We start from the raw sequence: 21,036 nt of genomic DNA, 5'->3' as shown, positions 1-21,036 counted from the left end.
AGCACTTGGACAAGAATCAGTGCTGATATCAAGTGAGAAGAAATATATTGCTAATTTCTGCTTTTTGGAGGGCCACATCAGCTGATGTTAAGATGCATAAAACATTCGTGAAACGAGAAGTCTGATGGGAATAAGTTTTAGGCGTCTGGAAGGCAAACCATTCATGAGCGTATGCCAGAGAAACTGCACTCGTGTAAATTGGATGCAGTAGCCCCTGAAACTTTTCAGCATGAAAATGTGGGTCCTTTGGGTTAAAGGCAGCTCTTTTTGGAACAGCATTGCTGAAGCTGGAACAGTAGATGAGTTGAGAAAAGGAAACATGAAACACTGATTTTTGGAAAATTCTGATAAACCTGTAACCATCGCCAGGAGCTAAGGCAGGATTTTGACCAACACAGGAGACCCCACTCCTCAGGGTGTTCACTTTGGATGTGGGGCTACCCGTGTTTAAGTGCCAGGTCTCAAACATGAATTTGAACTTCAGGATACCATGTCCCATACACTGCACTGACCAGTTGGCTGTGTAGTGCTTTCATGTATCAGTAATCAGTTTAATTTTGGAAGGCAAAACATAATAAGCAGATTTTGACTCTCCTTAAAATGCAGAATGAGAGCAAGTTCTGAAACACTGATGATCCATCTTCTTTTTCTCATCAGCCCTAATGGCTGCTCATGTTTTTTCTACAGTAACTGTTACAAATCTGTAATGCAGACTGCACAATGTAAGTGTAAATCAGTTTGGGAATGATAATGAAGCTTATCAGAGATAATCTGGGAATGGCTGCTTCTACTTCTGCAGAGACCTGTGCTGGAGCTTGGGTGAACATGTGTCTCCCAGTAATCAGTAAATGAAATGCAATTAGCAGGGTGATGGGATTAATCACTTGATCACCACCTTAGACCTCTTAGTGACTATACTGAGATCCCTTGATGGATGATGATGTGAATTTGCAAAGCACCGTTCATTCTCATCACTTGTTCTTTGCCCTCCTGTGGTGAAATAAAAACAAAACAGTCTCTGAGCAGGAAGAAAAAAAAAAAAAAGTGGCACAGAAAACTCCTGCAGTAAGAATAAATTATAGAGTTAACTACTTCAGCAATATCAAGCAGCAGCGTTCTGTTAGCACCGAAGTCTCTGCTCATCTGACTCTTCTTGTTTTGTCATTTGAGCCCAGGATCCTTTTCTTTCCACTGCAGAAGCAGGAAGACAAATGGGACAGGGTGGTGTGTGCACTTTTCCAGTGGGGAAAAGTTGCTTGCAGCTCTGATAATTGACAACAAAACATTTTGCCCATTCCAAGCAGGTAGTTTGAATTGTCTCTCCATTACCAAAATGCATGGTGCACGGCATTTCAAACACTGTTTATAAATCATTGCTTGGGGATCACAATAGTACTTCTGGCCCCATCTGCCTGCCTTCTGTTTCAGAAAGATCTTCAATAACCTTCTCACACAAAAAACCCCATCCAGACTTCTCTTGTGTTTATTTGTTCCTTCAACCACCTTCACTAGTAACGTGTACCACATGTTTATTACCCTCCATGTGATGTGGTCCTACTGGGTTCTCCCTTCACTCCTATTTTTCTTACATGGTGCCAAAACCTGAATTGATTTCTAGACATTGACTCAGTTTTGTAAAATATTCTTTGAGTCTGTGGGCTAATTCTTGGGATCCTTGAATTTTAGAGGGGATGAGTCTCAAATGGTGATATTTCTTTTTGGCTATAAGAACATAAAAATGTCCATCTAGTTCAGACTTATGGTTCCTCAAGCCCACTGTTTTGTCTCCAAGAAGGGAAATTGATGCCATTTCAGGAAAGGGTGTGAGCCTAGCTACTTTCTGCGCTGTTCCCACAGGAGTTCCTCAGCACCAACATTTATTGTTTTAAGGATGTTAGAGGGCACATCACTGCACATTCCTTTTACTGTTTGCTTTGGATTGAAGCAGCATCAAGCTAGCATGCAGCATCAGTGTAACTGAGAATCTATACCAAAGCCAGGTTGAGTCCTGAGCTCTTTGACGTCAGTGAGTGCTTTCCTGCCCTGGGAGATTTGTCCGCTTCAACAATCTTTTCCCCTCTACATGAGTTTTACCTCTAGCTGTGTACCAGTTCTCCGTGCCACCTCGGGGCAGGAGGGTCTGGGGTGGCAGCCCCAGGAGCTCATCCCAGGCAGGAAGCGCCCACAGTGCCCAAGGGGAAAAGGTGCCAGGGCAGCTCCCTCGCAGCGCAACCTCAGTCTCCCAGGGGATGGAACCTCCTAAGTGCATCTGGTTTATTTCTGTGGGGCACGATGAATCGCTCAGGCTTGGTCACATCACAGAAACAAGATGCCCTTAGTAAGACTGAAACCCAGACTTTTAGACAAAAGCAGTGGAAGGTTGCAAGGCCAACAGGATGAAAATACAGTTCCAGCTGAAACTGAACCACCACGTGCCTCTCTGCTTTGACTTCTCTTCCCTAGAATTACGATGACATAAGCGGAATGGTTTTATCTCAAACTCAGCTATTGCTTTTTGTCCAGTCTGCAGTGTGCCCTTAATTTAAGGCTTTGAACATGCACATTTTGGATATTATACAAGACATGGATGATACTTGCATAATCAAGCTACAAATGTGATGGGGTGTTACCAACTTTCTGTAGAGGTTCCGCATGGTTAATATGGATGGGTGACCAGGTTGTTAGCTGCAGCGGCTGGCTGGCTGTGTGAAAGCAAGTCTTCAGCTCCCCTTGTTGCCTCCAAAGTTTCCTGTGGTTCCCAGTGTATGCATGCCATGTCAGGATGGAGTAACTGTGTTATTTCATACCAGCTGAATAACTCACATACGTAACTCAATGCAACCCCACTGTATGCAAGGGGGTATTAACCAAGGCTAATCTTGTCCTGAAATGCAGAATACTCTGAAAAGAGTTTGGTTTTGGTTATAGGTGTAAATATTGGGGACACGTCTCACTACCTCCTTCCATACAAAATGAGCCATGATCATATTACAGTAAAATTGTTTATGTTGTGATGGGGGGGGAAGAGGGGTGCATATGTAGGTGTATGCATGTGATGCCTTACGTGCATTAATTCCCCTCACTGTGTCAGGACAGTTTAACCCCATGTGAGCGTCTACACAATCCTATAACGTTTTCCATCAAAGTAGGCTTTACTGTTTTAAGCTGATGCAGATTGACCACAGGATGTTATGGGTCCCGTAGCCTTATCCCCTTTTACCCATCAGAACCAGGCAAAAGCATCTCAAGCTCCCATGTCCTGTAACGTCGTCAGAGAGGGGCTGTGACTGCTCCAGGTTACTGTCTCACAGATTTTTTTTAATTGTCAGGGGAAAAAGGTTTCCATCTCTTTGGTGACTTTCAAAACCTTGTGTTCCTACTGCCTGTTGTGCGCACCTAATGGTATGCCTGGGTTTTTTTCTGCATCTTCTCTTTTACAGTTCTTCATGTTCATTTTGTTGATCTTCCTGGCAGAGCTTTCAGCTGCAATCCTGGCTTTTATCTTCAGAGAAAATGTAAGTATCCTATGGTGGGAAAAATCCGAACCCTGGTGGGATTGTACCCAGCTGGAGCGTCGTGTTAGGCGGTGTCTGATTTGTTTGTAGAACAACTGTTTGTTCCAAATACCAACCAACCTGCTTCATTACTACCCCCAGTCTGCAGAGCTACCAGCAAGCTGGTGAATGCTAATTTACCTGGCGTGTGTAGGGTGGATGGTTTGGGTACACAGGAGAGATACACTGGGGATCTACTTAAATCCTGAAGTTTTATGAGTCTTCCTGATTCTTTTGCAGCCAAACCAGCTGCACATTCCATCAGAGAGGAGTTTTATAATAAAGTCACACCAAGTTTAAAAGCAATTATTTTCTTTTTTTCAATAGAGCACGTGTTTAATATTAACATTATTAGTGAAACCTCCTGTTTCTCCAACAGAACCAACACTTGCTCTGCAGTTCAAAAACTGTCTTGTGCATCTTCTAATCGTGTTACTTCTTGAATTTTCATGTCCTGGTGCTCACCAGATTCCTCTCAATGCAGTTTGTAAGACATCCCCCCGTGATGTGCCCTCAGCAAGTGTTCCCATGTCCCATTTTGAGTCCCATCAATGATCCCTTGCATATTGCACAGCTTACAAGTTCTGGTCCTTCTCTCCACAGCTTCCTGTGATGTAACCTTTCTCTACTCTGCTGCTATGCGTATTATTATATGGCCATCATCTCTCCCCTATGCTAGTAGTAAGCTTTTACTACACTAGTAGCAAGCACAGTCTCATTTGTTTCTCTAACCAGCAGAGTTTTGTGCATTTTTTTTTCATGTTCACACATATGCAAAGAAAAGCCTGACTGAACTAGGTCCATCCTTGTCAAGTCAACCCATCTTTGAAATATGACTCTGAGTGGTGGCTGAGAAAAAATATTGACTAGCAGAGGTGGTCACTAGTGACTGTTAGTATATATTTTATTTGGCCTCTGCCAGTAGTAAGAGAACATACAGCAGATTCCCTGTACTGAACATGACAGAAATACAGCATGAGCATAGAAGGGCCATATATAATGATGACTTTCTTGAGCCAGGATATACTTTTAATTTGATTCTATAAAAAATATTTTTATAAGCAAAGAATCAAGACTTAGGAACCTCACAGCAAGACAGTGTGTTGTTTGTGCAGTAGGATAGTCTTGGGAGGAGATAGTGGGAGGATTTTTTTCCCATTTATAAGCTGGTGGTCTTTTGTCTTTGCCTCAGATCTGAAGGCATTGGGGAAGGGATGGTGCTCTGTACACAGAGTGGGTGCCTCATTCCAGCCCAGGCTTTGAGACCATGCCTCATGGGAACAGCTACCGCTCCATAAACAGGTTGCAGCATGGGGGGTCTGGTGTGTTCTGGTCATTACAGCTCTGCTGTTAGGAGTTTTCAGAAAATTCCTTTGGTTCAGCACAAGCAGCAGACCACACATGTAGAAACTGCCCTGCAGACCCTGGTACAGGCTTCATGATGTAGAGAGAATGCTGTCTCTGGTGAGCAGGTTCTGGGAAAGCAGCAGCAGCTGACTGATCCCACCTCCCAAATGCCCCGTGGGACACTGGTAAAAGGCACAAGAACCTAGACAGGCTCAGTGCGAGTCCTGTGTGCGGGGTGGCCACGGGGCTGGCTGTGTCCTCGTCCCTCCGTCACGAGGGAGCATGCTTACATCTTGCTTCTGGGCAAAAAGCATCAGTACCTTCCATTGCCATGGAAGCCATAGGACATGTGAGGTTATGTTACCTTGCAAGATAAGGTCACAGTGGTTATTCTAGACTTCTGTGGCATCTGGCGGTGATGGTGTGACATAAAACTTGAAGGAGAACAAACTCCTGTCTTTCCTGAGCTTGTCTTTTTGTTTGCGTCACCAGCTTCCCACTCTGTCAGAATGACTGACAGGAAGGGCTTAAATGGGAAGGAATGAAGAATGTCAGATCCCAACATAGCTGGAGATGGCTCTATGCAGAAGTTAAACTCAGTCTGTAAAGTCTTGTGTGTTTTTCTCTCCTCAAATTTCTTCTGAAAAAAAAAAATTGTTTTGCTCTTGCTATATATTTTGGTGGTAACTCCTCTAGCTTGGTGGCTAATTTTGCTGTCATCTTTGGGTTAGGAGGAGGCCGGATGGCTGGAGATGGTGTCCGTGAGGATGGGAGTGGTCTTCCAGTGACCCCATGTCAGGAAGACTTCTTCACAGTAGCAATTTAAGTTCAGGTTCACACGTGCTTTTCTCTTTCCTACCAAACGTGTTACTTTCAAAGCATGTGGTAGTAAATCCACATTTAGGCAACCTAAATTTCTTGGAAACTTACCAAGTGAGTTCCTGTGATGGTCATTGCACCAGCCCATATGGCTCTGGCCTCACTGGGTATATAAAATGGGACAGAAGAGAAAGATACGCTCTATCTGTTCACTTTCCAGATAATGTTGAGTGCAACTTTCTCTTGCATAGTGTTTTACATCCCAGCTAGGTCCCAAACACTCAACAGAGTTAAATTATTAATAGCTGAGGGAGTGAAAGAAATTAAGAGACAAAAATAAGGGAGGAAAGACGTGTTTTCTGCTGAGATTTGACATGAGAGGAAGAGTCAGTGAAGCAGAGTGGGGTGGTGGTTTGAATGGAAGTGGTATTAGCGGTGATGAGCTACTGTGATCTGCAAGTTCGACTAGGCACCCTAATAAGTTTTTTTAAAGCAGTCTCTGAAGAGGAAGGCCGCTGTTAATCAGCTATGGGAGTACCAGAGTTTCTCTTCCTTTGTAAAAGAGGTTTTGGAGGGTGGAGGAACCCTTTTCATCTAGAAGACTCCTCATAAACTTAAGTTTTCCATGAAAAATAGAGACAGGCTGTGGAAGAGCAACCTGACTTACATTCAGGAATTGCTCTTGATATGCCCTTCAGAGGTCTGTATGGGAAAAACCCCGGAGGAGTATTTTACTCTTTTTTTTTTTTTTGAGAATTATCTTAGTAAGCAAGCAGGGTGGTAGGAACAGATTAGTCCAGTGGCAGAGCTGTTTGGATTTTTAGCCTCAGTTCTGAAACTTGATAGACAAGTCACTTGGGCTCCTGATACCTCTGTTTCCTCAGACATAAGGCAAAAGCTGAAGAATATTTACTGTCCATCCCTCGGTTAGGAAGCTGGAGTGCTATGGAAGACACGAGTGCAGGACAGGTGACGGTACCAACGGCACAAGCACTGCACTGTGTCAGAAGGACACAAGGATGCTCCAGGCAGGGAAGAGGGACAGCAGTGTGCCCTGTTTCCCACAGGCACCATGAAGCCAGCTTCTTGCACAGCATTCAGTGTTCCTTGGCACAGCGCTGCACGTGGCCTTCCTGGCCAGTGCCACCACACCTGTGTTGAGCAGAAATGCCCTCTTTTTCATAAACCCCCTTCACGCGACTGCAGTGATTCCAGCCAAGCTATTTTTTTGAAGCAGTGTGACAAAAAAGTCCCACTTCATTCACTAGCATGAAAATGTATGCATACATGTGCTTCTTGGAGGCGTTCCCCCGAGAACAGCTAGAAAACACAACAGCTGAACAGCTCTTTATTGTTCATTACTGTGGCTGGTGTAATGTAACTGTTTGTCAGAAGCATGTGCGAAGATGTAGATTTATCAGTAGGTCCTTTTCTCCCTTCCGAACAGTTCTTGCCATACTACTCCAATGTGCATAGACCCCATCAGGGCTTCAGCGAGAGGGGAGCCATGGGCATCTAAGTAGGGCCATCGTGCTGACTTTCATTCTCCTTCGTCAGCAATTTTTTAAAAGAAGATAGATGCTTCCGATGATAGGTTTTTGGGGTTTTTTTAACATATTTCTGAACTCAGGACAAACAAGAGCAGCACGATGGAATCAGTTATTTTCCTGGCAAACTCACCCTTCCAGCACTAGGTTTTGTTTTAGGCCGTCTTGTAAAAATTGCACACAAACTCTGATCAATTTCCTTGGAGGTTGCTGCTGTCAAAATAAAGGTTTCACTTTATATTTATGTGACTTTTGTTTTAGACCCTGCCAAAGGCAGTCAGCTGGGATTATTATCAATGGTAATATCAATTTCAAAGTCTGTGATTCAGAAACAGACAAGCATCAAAAAAATGTACAGGAGTCTCTGCAGGTTAGAATGCTGTGTGGATAAAATATGCAGAGAAAGGGAGAGAAAGGAGAACATTGAGGACATTTTTCAACATCTTCTAACCTGACCTTCTCTCAGTGTGCCAAATTCCCAAATGGGTATGCCAGTCCTCTCTGATCTTCTGATATTTTAATTTTCAGGAACAAAAAATGAGCTAATCTCTGTCTCATAAAAGTGATTTAGGAACTTGGCAGCATATCTCATTAAAAGGTATAATAGTACATAATTCAAGTCTTTGTGACAAAGTTTTACCTAGTATTGATTTAGTCATTAAATGTGGCCTTAGTGTGTCTTTGTAAAAGAAAAGTCAATATTAAGTGTTATTTGGGGTCTTTTAAAGAGTCACCACAGCCTTCTCTTTTTTCAGTAGTTTTTGCGACAGAATTACAAAGGAAACAAACAAGCTTGTGCTTTTGTGCCCGCTCATACATCTCATACACATGTATGTGCGATATTTCACGTTGCTTATCAAGAACCTGAAACCAGCTCATAGCAGTGTATGTTGCTGCATCTGCAGTGCTGTATGAAAAAAAAAGGGGGGGGTGTGTCTTTTTCAGGCAGCTTAATTTCTTATCCTGCAAATATGCAACACCTAGAGCAGAACTATATCCAGCCGTGTCCAACCCACTTCGCTGAGACTTTGCAATGGCAAAGAGATTTTGCCTGTGTGCACCACAAGTCATAAGGTATTTTAGAGAAGGGACCACACAAGTCAAGACCTATTGGCAACCTGAAAAGGGGATTCGTTGATGTTTTCATCCTGGAGTGACAGAAAGGTGGAAAGATTGAACTGGAGTATTCAGTTTAAGACTATGAAGTTTGTATATTTACTAGTCCTCCAAAGAGCAGTCCTAAGTAAATGCCATTTCAAAGTATCTAACTTTTTGAGGACACTATGAGCAGAAATGTTGGTTCGGGTTTTCTATTATACTGTAAATGTAAACAAGAGTAAATGAAATTCCATTCATTTTTATTGTTGACCTTAGCAAAAATTGTTTAATTATCTAAACACAGGAAATATAAAGAAGATTTTTTTCTTCATATGCGTGGGTCAGTTTAGATAATCTAAAGCATTGTCAGGGAAATGTTTTGGGTTTTTTTTTTCTGATTTGTAAGATGACTTGAACATTTCGTATTAATTACATGTTTTTTACTTCCTTTTCATTCCCAGAAAGTTTGGTATTAGAGCTTGATTCTGCTTTCTCACACATGGAAGTTAATTCAGAGCAGTTGTCGTTAGTAGGTTTAAAATGAAAAGTGAGGGGGAAAACATATTTGTCTGCAGACCTCATGAAGCATAATAAGTTAAGCTACTATTTGGGTGTGGATTTGAAGATATTTCCAAAATCTGGTTTAGTCCTGTTTCAACTTATGAAACATGTTCAAATACCACTGGATATTTAAAAAACCAACCAACCTTTAAATGCAAATATTAGGTTACAAGTATAGATGTAATTCAGTCCCTGATTTTTAATGAGCAACAGTTTCGTTGAATGAGTACCTTTCACCCTGGATATAGTTATGGTTCAGGCAGTGGCTTTTCCCATATTTCTCCTCTGAGATTTGGGAAAAAAAAAAAAAAAAAAAAGAAAACCAACCACCAGCATTCACCAAAGAGAGCTTCGGGGGGCACTTGGGAAAGAGGCATTGGCAGTAACTTGTGCGTTTCCACCTGTCTGTGTGTTCCAGCTGACCAGAGAGTTTTTCACCAAGGAGCTGAAGAAGCACTACCTGAGAAACAACAACACGGACGTTTTCTCTTCCACCTGGAACTCTGTCATGATCACAGTGAGTTCGGCCAGACCAGCCCCAGGCTGCCCCTGCTCAGCCATCCAGTCGTGTCAAGCACCAGGGTCGTGGTGGTGGTGGGAGGGAGATGAGAATTCGTCTGGCAGTCAGTCTTTCTCAAAGTGAATTGTTCTTATCTACTAGAAGTTCTATGTGTGTGTGTGTGTATGTGTACATATGTGAATGCAGACCTCAATACAGCCCATGGTGTATATCTTCAGGAGTGAGGAGGAGGACGTCAGGCTCTGCAGATGAAAAGTCAATTTTAATCTTAAAAGAAAAAGATGATTGCTGCCCTTCATGCTGATTCAGGACTTTAATAAAGACATTTCCTTTTGCTGACTGAAAGGAGACAGAGTCAGAGTATGACTTGAATCCTTAAAAAGGGACCTGACTTGAATCACCTAGCAGTGCCTTTGAGCAGCAATAATCCCGGCCATTAGCAATGGGGAGAACGGGCAGCTGGGAGCCTGGATTGTACTGCTGGCTCCCTTACAGCAAGTGCTGGGCGATCTCAGGCAAGTCACTCTGGATGTGCTCCAAAGCCCTGTGTAGTTTGTGGCAATATTCCCAGTGGTACCTTAGCATCTAGGGTGCGACATGGGAACAGTGGGACTTTATAAAAAGGCTTTGACAAAACAGAAGCTCCAAGGTACAAAAACAACCCACTTCTTTGGAAACAACAGTTGTTTTGTCTCTGCTTTGACTAAAGCTTTGATCCTGCAAGAATAGGTCTCTGGTAGATTCTCTTATCTGCTTTCAGGGCAAAGTGTCAACTCTGTCTTCCTTTCTTCTCTGTACCTCTCCCTAGTTTGCCTGCTGTGGAGTGAATGGACCAGAAGATTTTGAAGCAGTCCCTCATTTTCCACACTCTTCTTGGGAGACAGCAACACCAGAGGCTTGTTGCCAGCGAGAGATCCAGAGCCGGGAAGGGATGTTTGTGAACAAGGAAGCCTGCCTCACAGGCATTGAGAGGTTTCAGAACCGACAGGTAAGGGAAGCCAAACACCAGGAAAAGGAGTTTCACAGCGGGCAGAGAGATGGCTGTCATGGTCATGGGTAGCTAGCGAAGCTGGCAGGTCATGCCATTCTGACTGTAGCTGACATCCTAATTACACTTCTGCTGACAGCTTTTGAAGTCGTGGCATGTGTCTGATTTTGAAAATCCCCTTTCATTGATGGTGCGGGCTGCCAAGTCCATGTTGTGCTATATCAGCAGAAAAATGAAGATTTTCTCAAGGAACTCAGAGGTGGAGTGGAAGTTAGTGTCAAGTTTTGTTGTGTTTCTGAAGGTTAGTACTGTATCTGAAAAGTTGATTAGCAAGTCAGCACAGGCCAGTAAGAATGGGATGGAGTTGGCTCTTACCGGCTGAGGTAGTGGCTCCAGTTTAATTCACAAAGACTCCTCATCAACAACATATGCAAGCAAAAGATTGAGGACTAAACAGACACAAAACCATGTCTGTTTTCCAAGGTAGAGAAGTATTTGAAAGCTGCATTTCTCTACTCTTTTATTCTTTACAGTAGAAAAAGGACATTTCTTTTGCCAGGCCTCTTGACTTATTTCCCAGTACTAGACTGGAACAAGACACTTCGTTATAATGCCACTAACACTGATAACTTACCAATTCTGTTTCGTTACATTGTAACTGAGAGGTGACGTTTAAGAAGCTTAATAGCAAAGCTTTTGGCTATGTACACTTCAGCACTAATAAGCCAACTGAGCTCTGTACTGGCCATATGTACAGGCCTCCTTTTCTCTCCAGACTAAGCAGTGGTCCTCTTTTCATCACTTGATAGCAGAGTTTGAAAGGGAGTACAGGAGTTTGGAAGCAGAGTGTGAGCTGTTCCTTGCCTGACAACTGGAAATGGTTGGCAAAGATGCTCTGGGTAAGAGATCATAGCAGACAGCACCACACTGCTTCTGTCAGGTCTGATTGCCATGAGTAGGTGGGGAAGAGAGAATGACAAGCAGTGGGAAGGGAAAGAGAAATGCATTTTGAGAAAGGCTTGAAGCAGATAACAGATTTAGCTTTCCCTAAGTGATGATGCTGAGGCCTACCACTTTTATGGAAAGGTGAGCCCTTGACACCACAGAGTGTTGGTGGGAGAAGCCATGTACACAGCGAGTGTCACCAAGCATACAGTAAGGCACTTCTGTAAAATGGGAGAGACACTCCCAAACAACTGACGGCTGAATTCAGGCGTTCCTGGAGCAAAGGCAGGCTCTTTGGACGCTGTGCTGGTAGGACAGAGCTGGCCACACTTGTGCTCACTGCAGTTTGTAGCCGTCTGAGCAGGGCATGCTGGAAGTTGGGTTAAGGTTGGAGTTCTGGCAAGAACCCAAACATTTTGTTGCTGGGCTGAATGCTTTTCCCTGAAAATTGGGCTGGAACATGGCCGGAACAGACTTGCTGCTGCTGCGTGGTCTCATGTTGACAAGGGCATGATTTTAACAGCTCGGTTACTGCCCCAAAGGTCTGAACTCTCTGGGTCTGCCTCATGAGTGGATCCTCTCTGTGCTCCCCTCTCCTCTGATTGTGTCTCACCTGCAGTGACTCATGCTGCACTCCTTGATGATGTTTTCCCAAGTGCAAGACCTTACACGTTGTTGAACTTCATAAGGTTCTTTTTAGCTCATTCTTCCAGCCTGTTCAGGTCATCCTGCAGGGTGGCTCTCCCATCCAAAGTGTCTACTTCTCCTCTCAGTTTGGTGGCATCAGCAAGCTTCATCAGGCTACACTTGATCCCATCATCCAGATCACTTACGAAGATGTTCGTTGGGCCCAATATTGATCCCTGGGGTACCCCACTCATGACAGGTTGCCAATTTGGAAAGGAGACATTGACCACCACCCTCTGGGTCCAGCCTGTTCACCCACCCACCTCAGAGGCCACTTGTCTAGACTGTAACACATCAGTTTCTCTTGGAGGAGGCGTGGGAAACCTTATCAAAAGTCTTGGAGAATTCCATGCTCCTTTGGGAGAAGACACAGACAGAAGGTCCTGAGGTGTGAAAGAGATGCTGGTTTTGAGAGAGGATTCAAGAATCTCCTGCCTTGGCTTTAAGTAAATCATCATTTTCCCTAGCCAGCCGGGGCTGCCTGTCATCTGCCCTGAGGATCCTTTCCTCTGTGCTTAGTCTCTGTCCTTGGCGGACGGAGTGCATCTTCTGGGCTTCTCCCCTCTGCCCTGCAAGGAGTCATGGTTCCTCATGGTCACTGAGGGGTTGTGTGTGTGACCCACTCCCACCCCATCACAGCAAAACCTTCCCCTCCCTGACACCACCATGTGGGGCTGGGGCAGTGGGGTCATGAGAGGGAGCTGTGCTTGTGGTGCCTGGATCTGAGCGAACCTCTTGTACAAGGGCTGTGCTGTGAGAACAACGTGATGTGCCACCTACCTGCTTTGCTTCCCCAGGTGCACCTCTGTAATAAGTTTGAGGCCCTGGATCTTGAAGAAGAGTTAGGTGAGGATGTGGTGCAAGGCCTGCTTACAAGGTCACATAGGAAGAGGCAGTTGACTCCACACCTCAAGACTGCCTCTGATAAGAAAGAAAGAAGGGTAATTGTAGTAGGCAATTCCCTTCTGGGAGGGAGAGGGGGCCTGATATGCAGAGTTGACCCTCATCATAGAGAAATATGCAGTCTACCTGGAGCCCGGATCAGGGACATCACCAAGGCACTCCCCAACCTGGTGCACCCAACGTACTACTACCCACTGCTGATCTTCCAGACGGTGGAGAGGAAGCTGCATCCCGTAGTCTGAGGGGAATGAAGAAAGATTTCAAGGCCTTGGGACGGATGGTGAAAAAGTCTAGGGCTCAAGTAATTTTCTCTTCCCTCCTCCCATTTTCGGGTGATGACATGGGATGGAATAGAAGAATTCAGTCCATGAATGACTGGCTACAAAACTGGTGCTACAGACAGGGCTTTGGATTCTTTGATAACGGCTTGTTTTATAAGACCAGTCCAGACAGTGATACGTGGGAAAGGTTTACCTCGCAGAGGCAAAAGGATGCTGGGACAGGAATTATCAGGGCTCATTTGGAGAGCTTTAAACTACATTCGAAGGGGGATGGGGTTGTAGCTGGGCTTGCACCAGTGGGGCAGCACTCTAGAACTGATGAAGACCGGGAGGCCCCCCATACCCCTAGGGTGAAATCAGTGTGCTCAGCTCGCTCCCTGAAGTGCCTGTACACCAATGCACGCAGCATGGGGAATAAACAGGAGGAGTTAGAAACCTGTGTTTGGTCAGGAGATTATGATCTGGTGGCAATTACAGAGACACGGTGGGACAGCTCACATGGCTGGAATGTGGTCATGGATGGCTCTGTCCTTTTCAGGAAAGACAGGCCAGCCAAGCGTGGTGGTGGAGTTGCTCTTTACATGAGAGAGCAACTACAATGTATTCAGTACTGTCCAGGGGCGGGTGAGGAGCGAGTTGAGAGTCTGTGGGTGAGAATTAAGGGGCAGGCTGGCAGGGGTGACACTGTTGTGGGAGTCTATTACAGGCCACCAGATCAGGGTGAGGAAGCTGACGAGGCCTTCTACACGCAGCTGAGAGCGGCCTCACAGTCACAGGCTCTGGTTGTTGTGGGGGATTTTAACTTCCCTGATGTTTGCTGGAAGGACTGCCCAGCCAGCCAGCCTCAGTCCAGGAGGTTCCTCTGGTGCATTGATGATAACTTTCTGATGCAAATGGTGGAGGAGCCAACTAGGAGAGGTGCGCTGCTGGATCTCGTCCTCGCTAACAAGGAGGGACTGGTTGAAGCAGTAAAGGTTGAGGGCTGCCTTGGCTGCAGCGACCGTGAGATGGTGGAGTTCAGAATCTCCTGTGGCAGGAACAGAATACCAAACAGAATCGCAACCCTGGACTTCAGCAGAGCAAACTTTGGCCTTTTCAAACAATTGCTAGGGGAAATCCCATGGGCAAGGCTGCTTGAAGGTAAAGGGGCCCAAGATAGTTGGTTAGCATTCAGGGACTGCTTCTTCCAAGCTCAAGATCAGAGCATCCCAACACGTAGGAAGTCAAGGAAGGGAGCCAGGAGACCTGCGTGGTTAAACAGGGAACTGCTGGGCAAACTCCAGTGGAAGAGGAGAGTTTACAGATCATGGAAGGAGGGGCTGGCCACTTGGGAAGAATATAAGGCTGTTGTCAGAGGATGTAGGGAGGCAACTAGGAAAGCTAAGGCCTCCTTAGAATTAAACCTGGCGAGAGGGTTCAAGGAGAACAGGGCTTTTTCAAATACATGGCAGATAAAACTAACACCAGAGGCAATGTAGGCCCACTGATGAATGGGGTGGGTGCCCTGGTGACAGAAGATACAGGGAAGGCAGAGTTACTGAATGCCTTCTTTGTCTCTGTCTACACTGCTGGAGGCTGTCCTGAGGAGCCCCGTACCCCTGAGGCCCCAGAGGAAGTCAGGGCAATGGGGGAGTTTGTCTTAATTGATGAGGACTGGATTAGGGACCAATTAAGCATTCTGGACATCCATAAATCCATGGGTCCAGATGGGATGCACCTGCGGGTGCTGAGGGAGCTGGCTGAAGTCATTGCTGGACCACTCTCCATCATCTTTGCCAAGTCTTGGGAAACGGGAGAGGTGCCTGAGGACTGGAGGAAAGCAAATGTCACTCCAGTCTTCAAAAACGGCAAGAAGGAGGACCTGGGTAACTATAGACCGGTCAGCCTCACCTCTATCCCTGGGAAAGGGATGGAACAACTTATCCTTGGTGCCATCTCAAGGCATATCAAGGATAAGAGGGTCATTAGGGGCAGTCAACATGGCTTCACCAAGGGGAAGTCATGCTTGACCAGTCTCATAGCCTTTTATGAAGACATAACGAGGTGGATAGATGATGGCAGAACGGTGGATGTGGTCTACCTTGACTTCAGTAAAGCATTTGACACAGACTCCCATAGCATCTTCACAGCTAAACTGAGGAACTGTGGTCTGGACAATGGGGTAGTGAGGTGGACTGGGAACTGGCTGAAGGAAAGAAGCCAGAGAGTTGTGGTCAATGGGGCAGAGTCTGGTTGGAGGCCTGTATCTAGTGGAGTGCCTCAAGGGTCGGTACTGGGACCAGTACTATTCAATATATTCATCAATGAATTGGATGAGGGAATAGAGTGTACTATCAGCAAGTTTGCTGATGACACCAAGCTGGGAGGGGTGGCTGACACACCAGAAGGCTGTGCTGCCATCCAGCTACGCCTGGACAGGCTGGAGAGTTGGGCGGGGAAAAATTTAATGAAATATAACAAGGGCAAGTGTAGAGTCTTGCATCTGGGCAGGAACAACCCCAGGTTCCAGTATAAGTTGGGGAATGACTTATTAGAGAGCAGTGTAGGGGAGAGGGACCTGGGGGTCCTGGGGGACAGCAGGATGACCATGAGCCAGCCCTGTGCCCCTGTGGCCAAGAAGGCCAATGGCATCCTGGGGTGTATTAGAAGGGGGTGGTTAGTAGGTCAAGAGAGGTTCTCCTCTCCCTCTACTCTACCCTGGTGAGACCGCGTCTGGAATATTGTGTCCAGTTCTGGGCCCCTCAGTTCAAGAAGGACAGGGAACTGCTGGAGAGAGTCCAGCGCAGGGCCACAAAGATGATGGAGTGGAGCATCTCCCTTATGAGGAAAGGCTGAGGGAGCTGGGTCTCTTTAGCTTGGAGAAGGGGAGACTGAGGGTGACCTCATTAATGTTTATAAATATGTAAAGGGTGGGTGTCACGAGGATGGAGCCAGGCTCTTCTCGGTGACAACCACCAGTAAGACGAGGGGTAATGGGTTCAAGCTGGAAGACAAGAGGTTCCACTTAAATTTGAGAAGAAACTTCTTCTCAGTGAGGGTGACGGAACACTGGAACAGGCTGCCCAGGGAGGTTGTGGAGTCTCCTTCTCTGGAGACATTCAAAACCCGCCTGGTCACCTTCCTGTGTAACCTCATCTAGGTGTTCCTGCTGCGGCAGGGGGATTGGATTAGATGATCTTTTGAGGTCCCTTCCAATCCCCAACATTCTGTGATTCTGTGATTCTGTCCAGTTCAGGTATGTCTCACCACGTTTTGTCCCTCCTAGGGCTGCTACACTGTGATCCTGAACTCCTTTGAGACCTACGTGTACCTTGCAGGAGCCCTTGCCATTGGAGTGTTGGCCATTGAGGTACGTACTGCTGTGTGACCAGAAGAAAAGCCATGTCGGTAGATGTCCTGCAGCAAGGCAAACAGGCGGGCGCTCCCCTTGGCAGAGGAAGTTGCTCCTGCAAAGCACGAGCAGGTTATCAATTTGTGGTTTTAATTGCCTAGAAAGAGCTAGGTGCTTGGTCCTTCACCCCAAAAGGCAGAGAAGTAAGCTGTGCTGCACATCTGCGATGCTGCTCACCTGCAGGGGCATCAGGACCCACCACCTGCCCCTGGGGACCCACGCAGTTACTGCCCTCGTAGTGGCAGCACCCCAGCCAGCTGACTAATCTGTTCCTTGGTTAATGTGTTCAAACTCTGCTTTAAAAACTGTTTAGAGCCTGAAACTGGATTGGCTCCAGAGCATTTCCATTATCCAGCCTGCGTGTCTGGCTCTTCAGTGATGATTCTGAGGAACAGGCTTCCACCATACAGGACGTGAGCCCAGAAGTGATGTCCCTGCAGCACTCTGGGGCAAGGCCACGTGCTTTCCCCAGCCCCTTGTCTTGTGCCAAGGAGAAGGAGCTGGACAGAGCCCCGGCAGCCCCAACAGTGTCCCCGCTGTGCCTGCTCTGGGCAGTGGGAATGGTGTGCGAGGCAGGGAATGCAAAGCCCATTCCCCTATGACACCAAGGGTGGTTTGGGAATGAAGCCAAGCTGCTGCTGTAGCCACGAACAGTTTGGAGAACAGGGGAAGGAGGGGCAGGATCAGCTTCAGGAAAAAGAGGTTTAGCCGCAGGGTAAACTGGGTGGTGGGAAGGGTCCCCCTCACTGCGCCACTGACTGCTGGGCAGGAGAGAGGGATGGAGGTGGTCCTGGGGCTGGGAAAGGCTTTGCTGATCTTCTGGAAGATGCAGCTGACTCTCGTGGTTCTCTTTTGGTTTTGCCCTCTTCTTGCCCCCACCCTTCCCAGCTGTTCGCCATGATCTTTGCCATGTGTCTCTTTCGTGGGATCCAGTAAGAGGCAGCCTGTGAACCATCATATTCCCAATGTGCTCAGAAGAAAGAAGGAATATCAGAAGAAACAAAACCTGAAAACACCCAAAAAACTTTATTTTTTTTAACAAAATGGGGTAAAAGGGGGGAAAAAAAAAAAAGGAAAAAAAAGAAGGTTGTAATATATGAATGACCAAAAGGATTGTACTTCAGGGGCTGGAACTTTGAGGTGATGTGCACTACACTGTACACCGGACCCTTGCCCAGAGCCACCCGGAGCAGCCATGGAGCAGGAGCCCAGCGCAACTGATTGCACTAGAGACTGACCGAGCCAGCGGGGGGAGCAAGAGGATGAGCACAGCTGCCTCTCCCGCAAGGCCATGCCTACCGTTCATGACTTTATCATGTTTTAGACAGCAAAGGACTGAAGAACAACCACACAGGGGCTGGATAAGGCAGCAGGTTGGCTGAAGTCTGTGACTGTCCAGGGGGTTTGAAACAAGAGGTGGTGGCTCATCTAGGAAGTAGGTAGTCATTCACACTATTCTGGCTTTAATTCCCAGCCACAAAATGAGAATATCCATTCTTCAGCGGAAGCTTTGCCCTTGTCACCTGAAGCTTGTCAACAAAGCCAAGCACTTCAGTGAGGCTGGCTTTCCTCTGGAGCCCCAGGCAGGGGCAGTGTGGTCTTACTTAGCTGTGGGACTCAGCTAAGGCTGGCTGATGGTCAAGAGTTTGGTGCCTACTTTTGTGTTTTTACTAAGATTTACTGTTCATTGTTGTGAAAGAGAGCAAATGGTTCCCTGCTGTGTTCCCGTCTCCTGGGAAAAATAATAGTTCCGGTCAAGAATCGTTGATGCTGCTGCCTTTCTGAGAAGGGAAAGAAATTGTGTTTAAATCTTGTCAGCCTTTGCCTTTCCCTTAATACTTGCAAAAACCAGTTTGTGGTGCTCTGTTAGAATAAGTATTTGCAGTGGTTCCTGCATGCTTTCTAGCCCAAAGGGCAGGTCCAGGTATGGTGCTGGATGCGGGGGGCTGAGGTTTGCCAGCCGTTCCCATGCTATTTGCCTGAAACAGACTTGTGGCGTCATTTCTGCTCAGAGGATTTCCCCCGAGATCCTCCCATGGGCTCATGACGAAAGCATCAAGTCAGAATTGTTTTAGTCTGCCTGTTAGTTGAGACAGTTTCCTCCCTTGAGATAGTTTGACATTTAACTAACATGTCAGCTACTTAATCATTTGGAAGTAAACTTGAGAAACATGCCTGGGACTGGACCTTGGTCAGAGATTACGATGGAACTGCAGAGGCCCCAGGCAGGCTCTAAAAGCATCCAGTGTGCAGCCCAACCATGCCAGCTCCTGCTCTGGTGGTAGTGGTTATCAACCTGGACAGGTCACTGGATCCTCTCCTCTGGAAGCTTCAACCCCTGTTGCCTTAATTCTTCATCTGGTCACTCCCTGATCACAAAATCATTTTGCCTGGGGGCAGACAGAAGGGGCTGTGGTTTCTTGTTGAGTTCAGGTCTTTTTACAAATTTTATAGGCTCAGATTACGGAGCACTTTTATACTGGCTTAAACCAGCCCTTCTGAAACCTGTAACCACTGGCAAGGAAGGAGAGGGGGCAGAAGGCAGCAGCGAGGAGCTGAGCAGTAGCCTCCTGCCCTGGCTTTGCAGCAGCAGGTGCGCCTTGTCTGCTACCTTGCACCACTGGGGCTGTGTCCCTTCAGCTCTCCCAGGGGCACTGCACAGGCTAGGGGGAAGGAAGGAAAGCAGCAGGAGAGGGCAGGGGCAGGTGGAGCTGCAGCCACCATATTCCAGCAACAGGAGACCAGGGCTGCTGAGCAGCCTCAGATGTTGCGTTAAACCTCATGGAAAGGTTTCCTGAGCTATTTCCTTCTGGACCTGCTTTTAATGAGGCATTTTAGCATTAAATTCTGGTCTGCTGTTTAATGAAGGAAAATAGTTTTGCTAGCCAAAACCCAGCAGTATTTCTATCTGACAGCAGGTGCCGCACTTAAGATAGGAAAAATCTGTTGCATCTACTCATCTTGCAGGGAATGGGCCAAGCAGAAGGCGAGCTGATCTGTTCTGCTGCTGCCTCAGGAGCTGGTGTCAGTAATTGTTCTGGGGGAGCAATTCCAAGGGGAGAAACAAAACCATCAGCAGAGATGGTAATTTGGCTGGAGGTGAGCAAGAGAAGCAGAACTGCCTCCCCCAGGCTCTATTTTTTTTCCTTTCCCCTCAGTTTATGATTCAAAGGCCTGGCTATCTCAGGTTAGAGTCTGGAAGGCAAATACCCAGATTTGTAACATGGTGTGTGGCTGAAGAAAAAACAACCACCACAAAACAAAAAAAACCCAAAAAACCAAAACACAACACCTCTTGAAGGCCTTTTCTGTCACTTCGGGAACCTGACCAAAGCAGCCAGAGCACCAGGTGTTAACTATACATGCCTCATGTAGGATCTCTGCAGGCTTCTCTTCAGTTTTCCTAATCCTGTACTCATTGCTTTGTCTGTTTTTAGCTTTTTCACTTTCCTGCTCCCCTAATGGTTGCCCCGTATCTTCAAAAAGATTTCTTATTTGTCTGTTATTTTGGCCTTTGCAGTTATTTCTTCTCTCTTACCTTGTCTGATCCCCCATTGCTTTTTTCTGGATGAAGACTTCAAAGCCTCTCTGCAGCTGGCTTGCATGCCACTGGAAACACAGGTTGAACCCCCAGCAAGGGCCAGGCAGCACATTTTAAACAACAGGAAAGAGCTGTTAAGATATGTGCAAATCTGAGAGGACCTATGGAAGTTGGTAACATGCAGAAGGAATTTCCCCCCGGAGAAATTTAAGGAACAGGCAAGCCCAGAAAGCAGACTCCTGCTGTGTGGCAAAGCATGTAAATTTGTTGGTTTTGTCCCTTGATTATGTGGCTGCCCCCTCTGTTGTATAGTAGTTTTCAGAACAGTAGGCAGGAGAAGCAACTGCATTTTTGTATTTGTTTTTAAGAGCTCTGGTGAATATTTTGGGGTCCGGGGCTCAAGCTCAATTCACTGCTCGCTGGAGAGCTCGGTGTAGGCTGGGGACCAGAGGGAGCTGCTGTGCTGCTGTCTCTGCTGCAGCACTGTGACCACAGCCCAAGCACCTTGGATGGAAGAAGCAAAGAGGAGCCTGTGCCTGCAAGCCTGCAGCCCCTCTCAGCGCCCCTGCCTCCCCGCTCTTATTTAATGCTCAAATGACTGTCACAAATGCCTGGGAAAAGGGCTGTGTGTGAAATAATGTTTGAAATCTATTTTAAAAACTGTAAATGTTCTTTTTATTAGATAGTGGAGCTAATTTATCCTGTATTCCCTACTGTAATGCTTTTTTATATTGAAAGGATTTTTTTTTTTGTAATATAAACGAGAACACAAGCTTGAAGTACTCTGCACGGTTTTTGTGTGCGTTTCTTAAAAAAAAAAAAGAAAAATAAAAGAAAGATATTGTGACAGTGAA

At 46.3% G+C, this 21,036-nt stretch overlaps 1 protein-coding gene across 6 annotated transcripts in view; it reads left to right on the top strand.

Moving 5' to 3' along the window:
• TSPAN18 (tetraspanin 18) overlaps positions 1-21,036 on the top strand; it is a 127,645-nt gene extending 106,609 nt beyond the window's left edge. For all 6 annotated transcript variants that reach the window (XM_065635810.1, XM_065635805.1, XM_065635809.1 and 3 more), the window contains 5 exons: positions 3,441-3,515; positions 9,345-9,443; positions 10,255-10,434; positions 16,516-16,599; positions 17,530-21,036. In XM_065635810.1, coding sequence (XP_065491882.1) covers positions 3,441-3,515; positions 9,345-9,443; positions 10,255-10,434; positions 16,516-16,599; positions 17,530-17,577 — 486 coding nt within the window. In that variant the 3' untranslated portion in view covers positions 17,578-21,036. The remainder of the gene's footprint in view (positions 1-3,440; positions 3,516-9,344; positions 9,444-10,254; positions 10,435-16,515; positions 16,600-17,529) is intronic.

The sequence above is a fragment of the Caloenas nicobarica genome, chromosome 5 (assembly GCF_036013445.1).
Source record: "Caloenas nicobarica isolate bCalNic1 chromosome 5, bCalNic1.hap1, whole genome shotgun sequence".
Lineage (NCBI taxonomy): Eukaryota > Metazoa > Chordata > Aves > Columbiformes > Columbidae > Caloenas > Caloenas nicobarica.
Note: the sequence above shows the minus strand (reverse complement) of the source record. Positions and strands in the feature narration are given on the sequence as shown.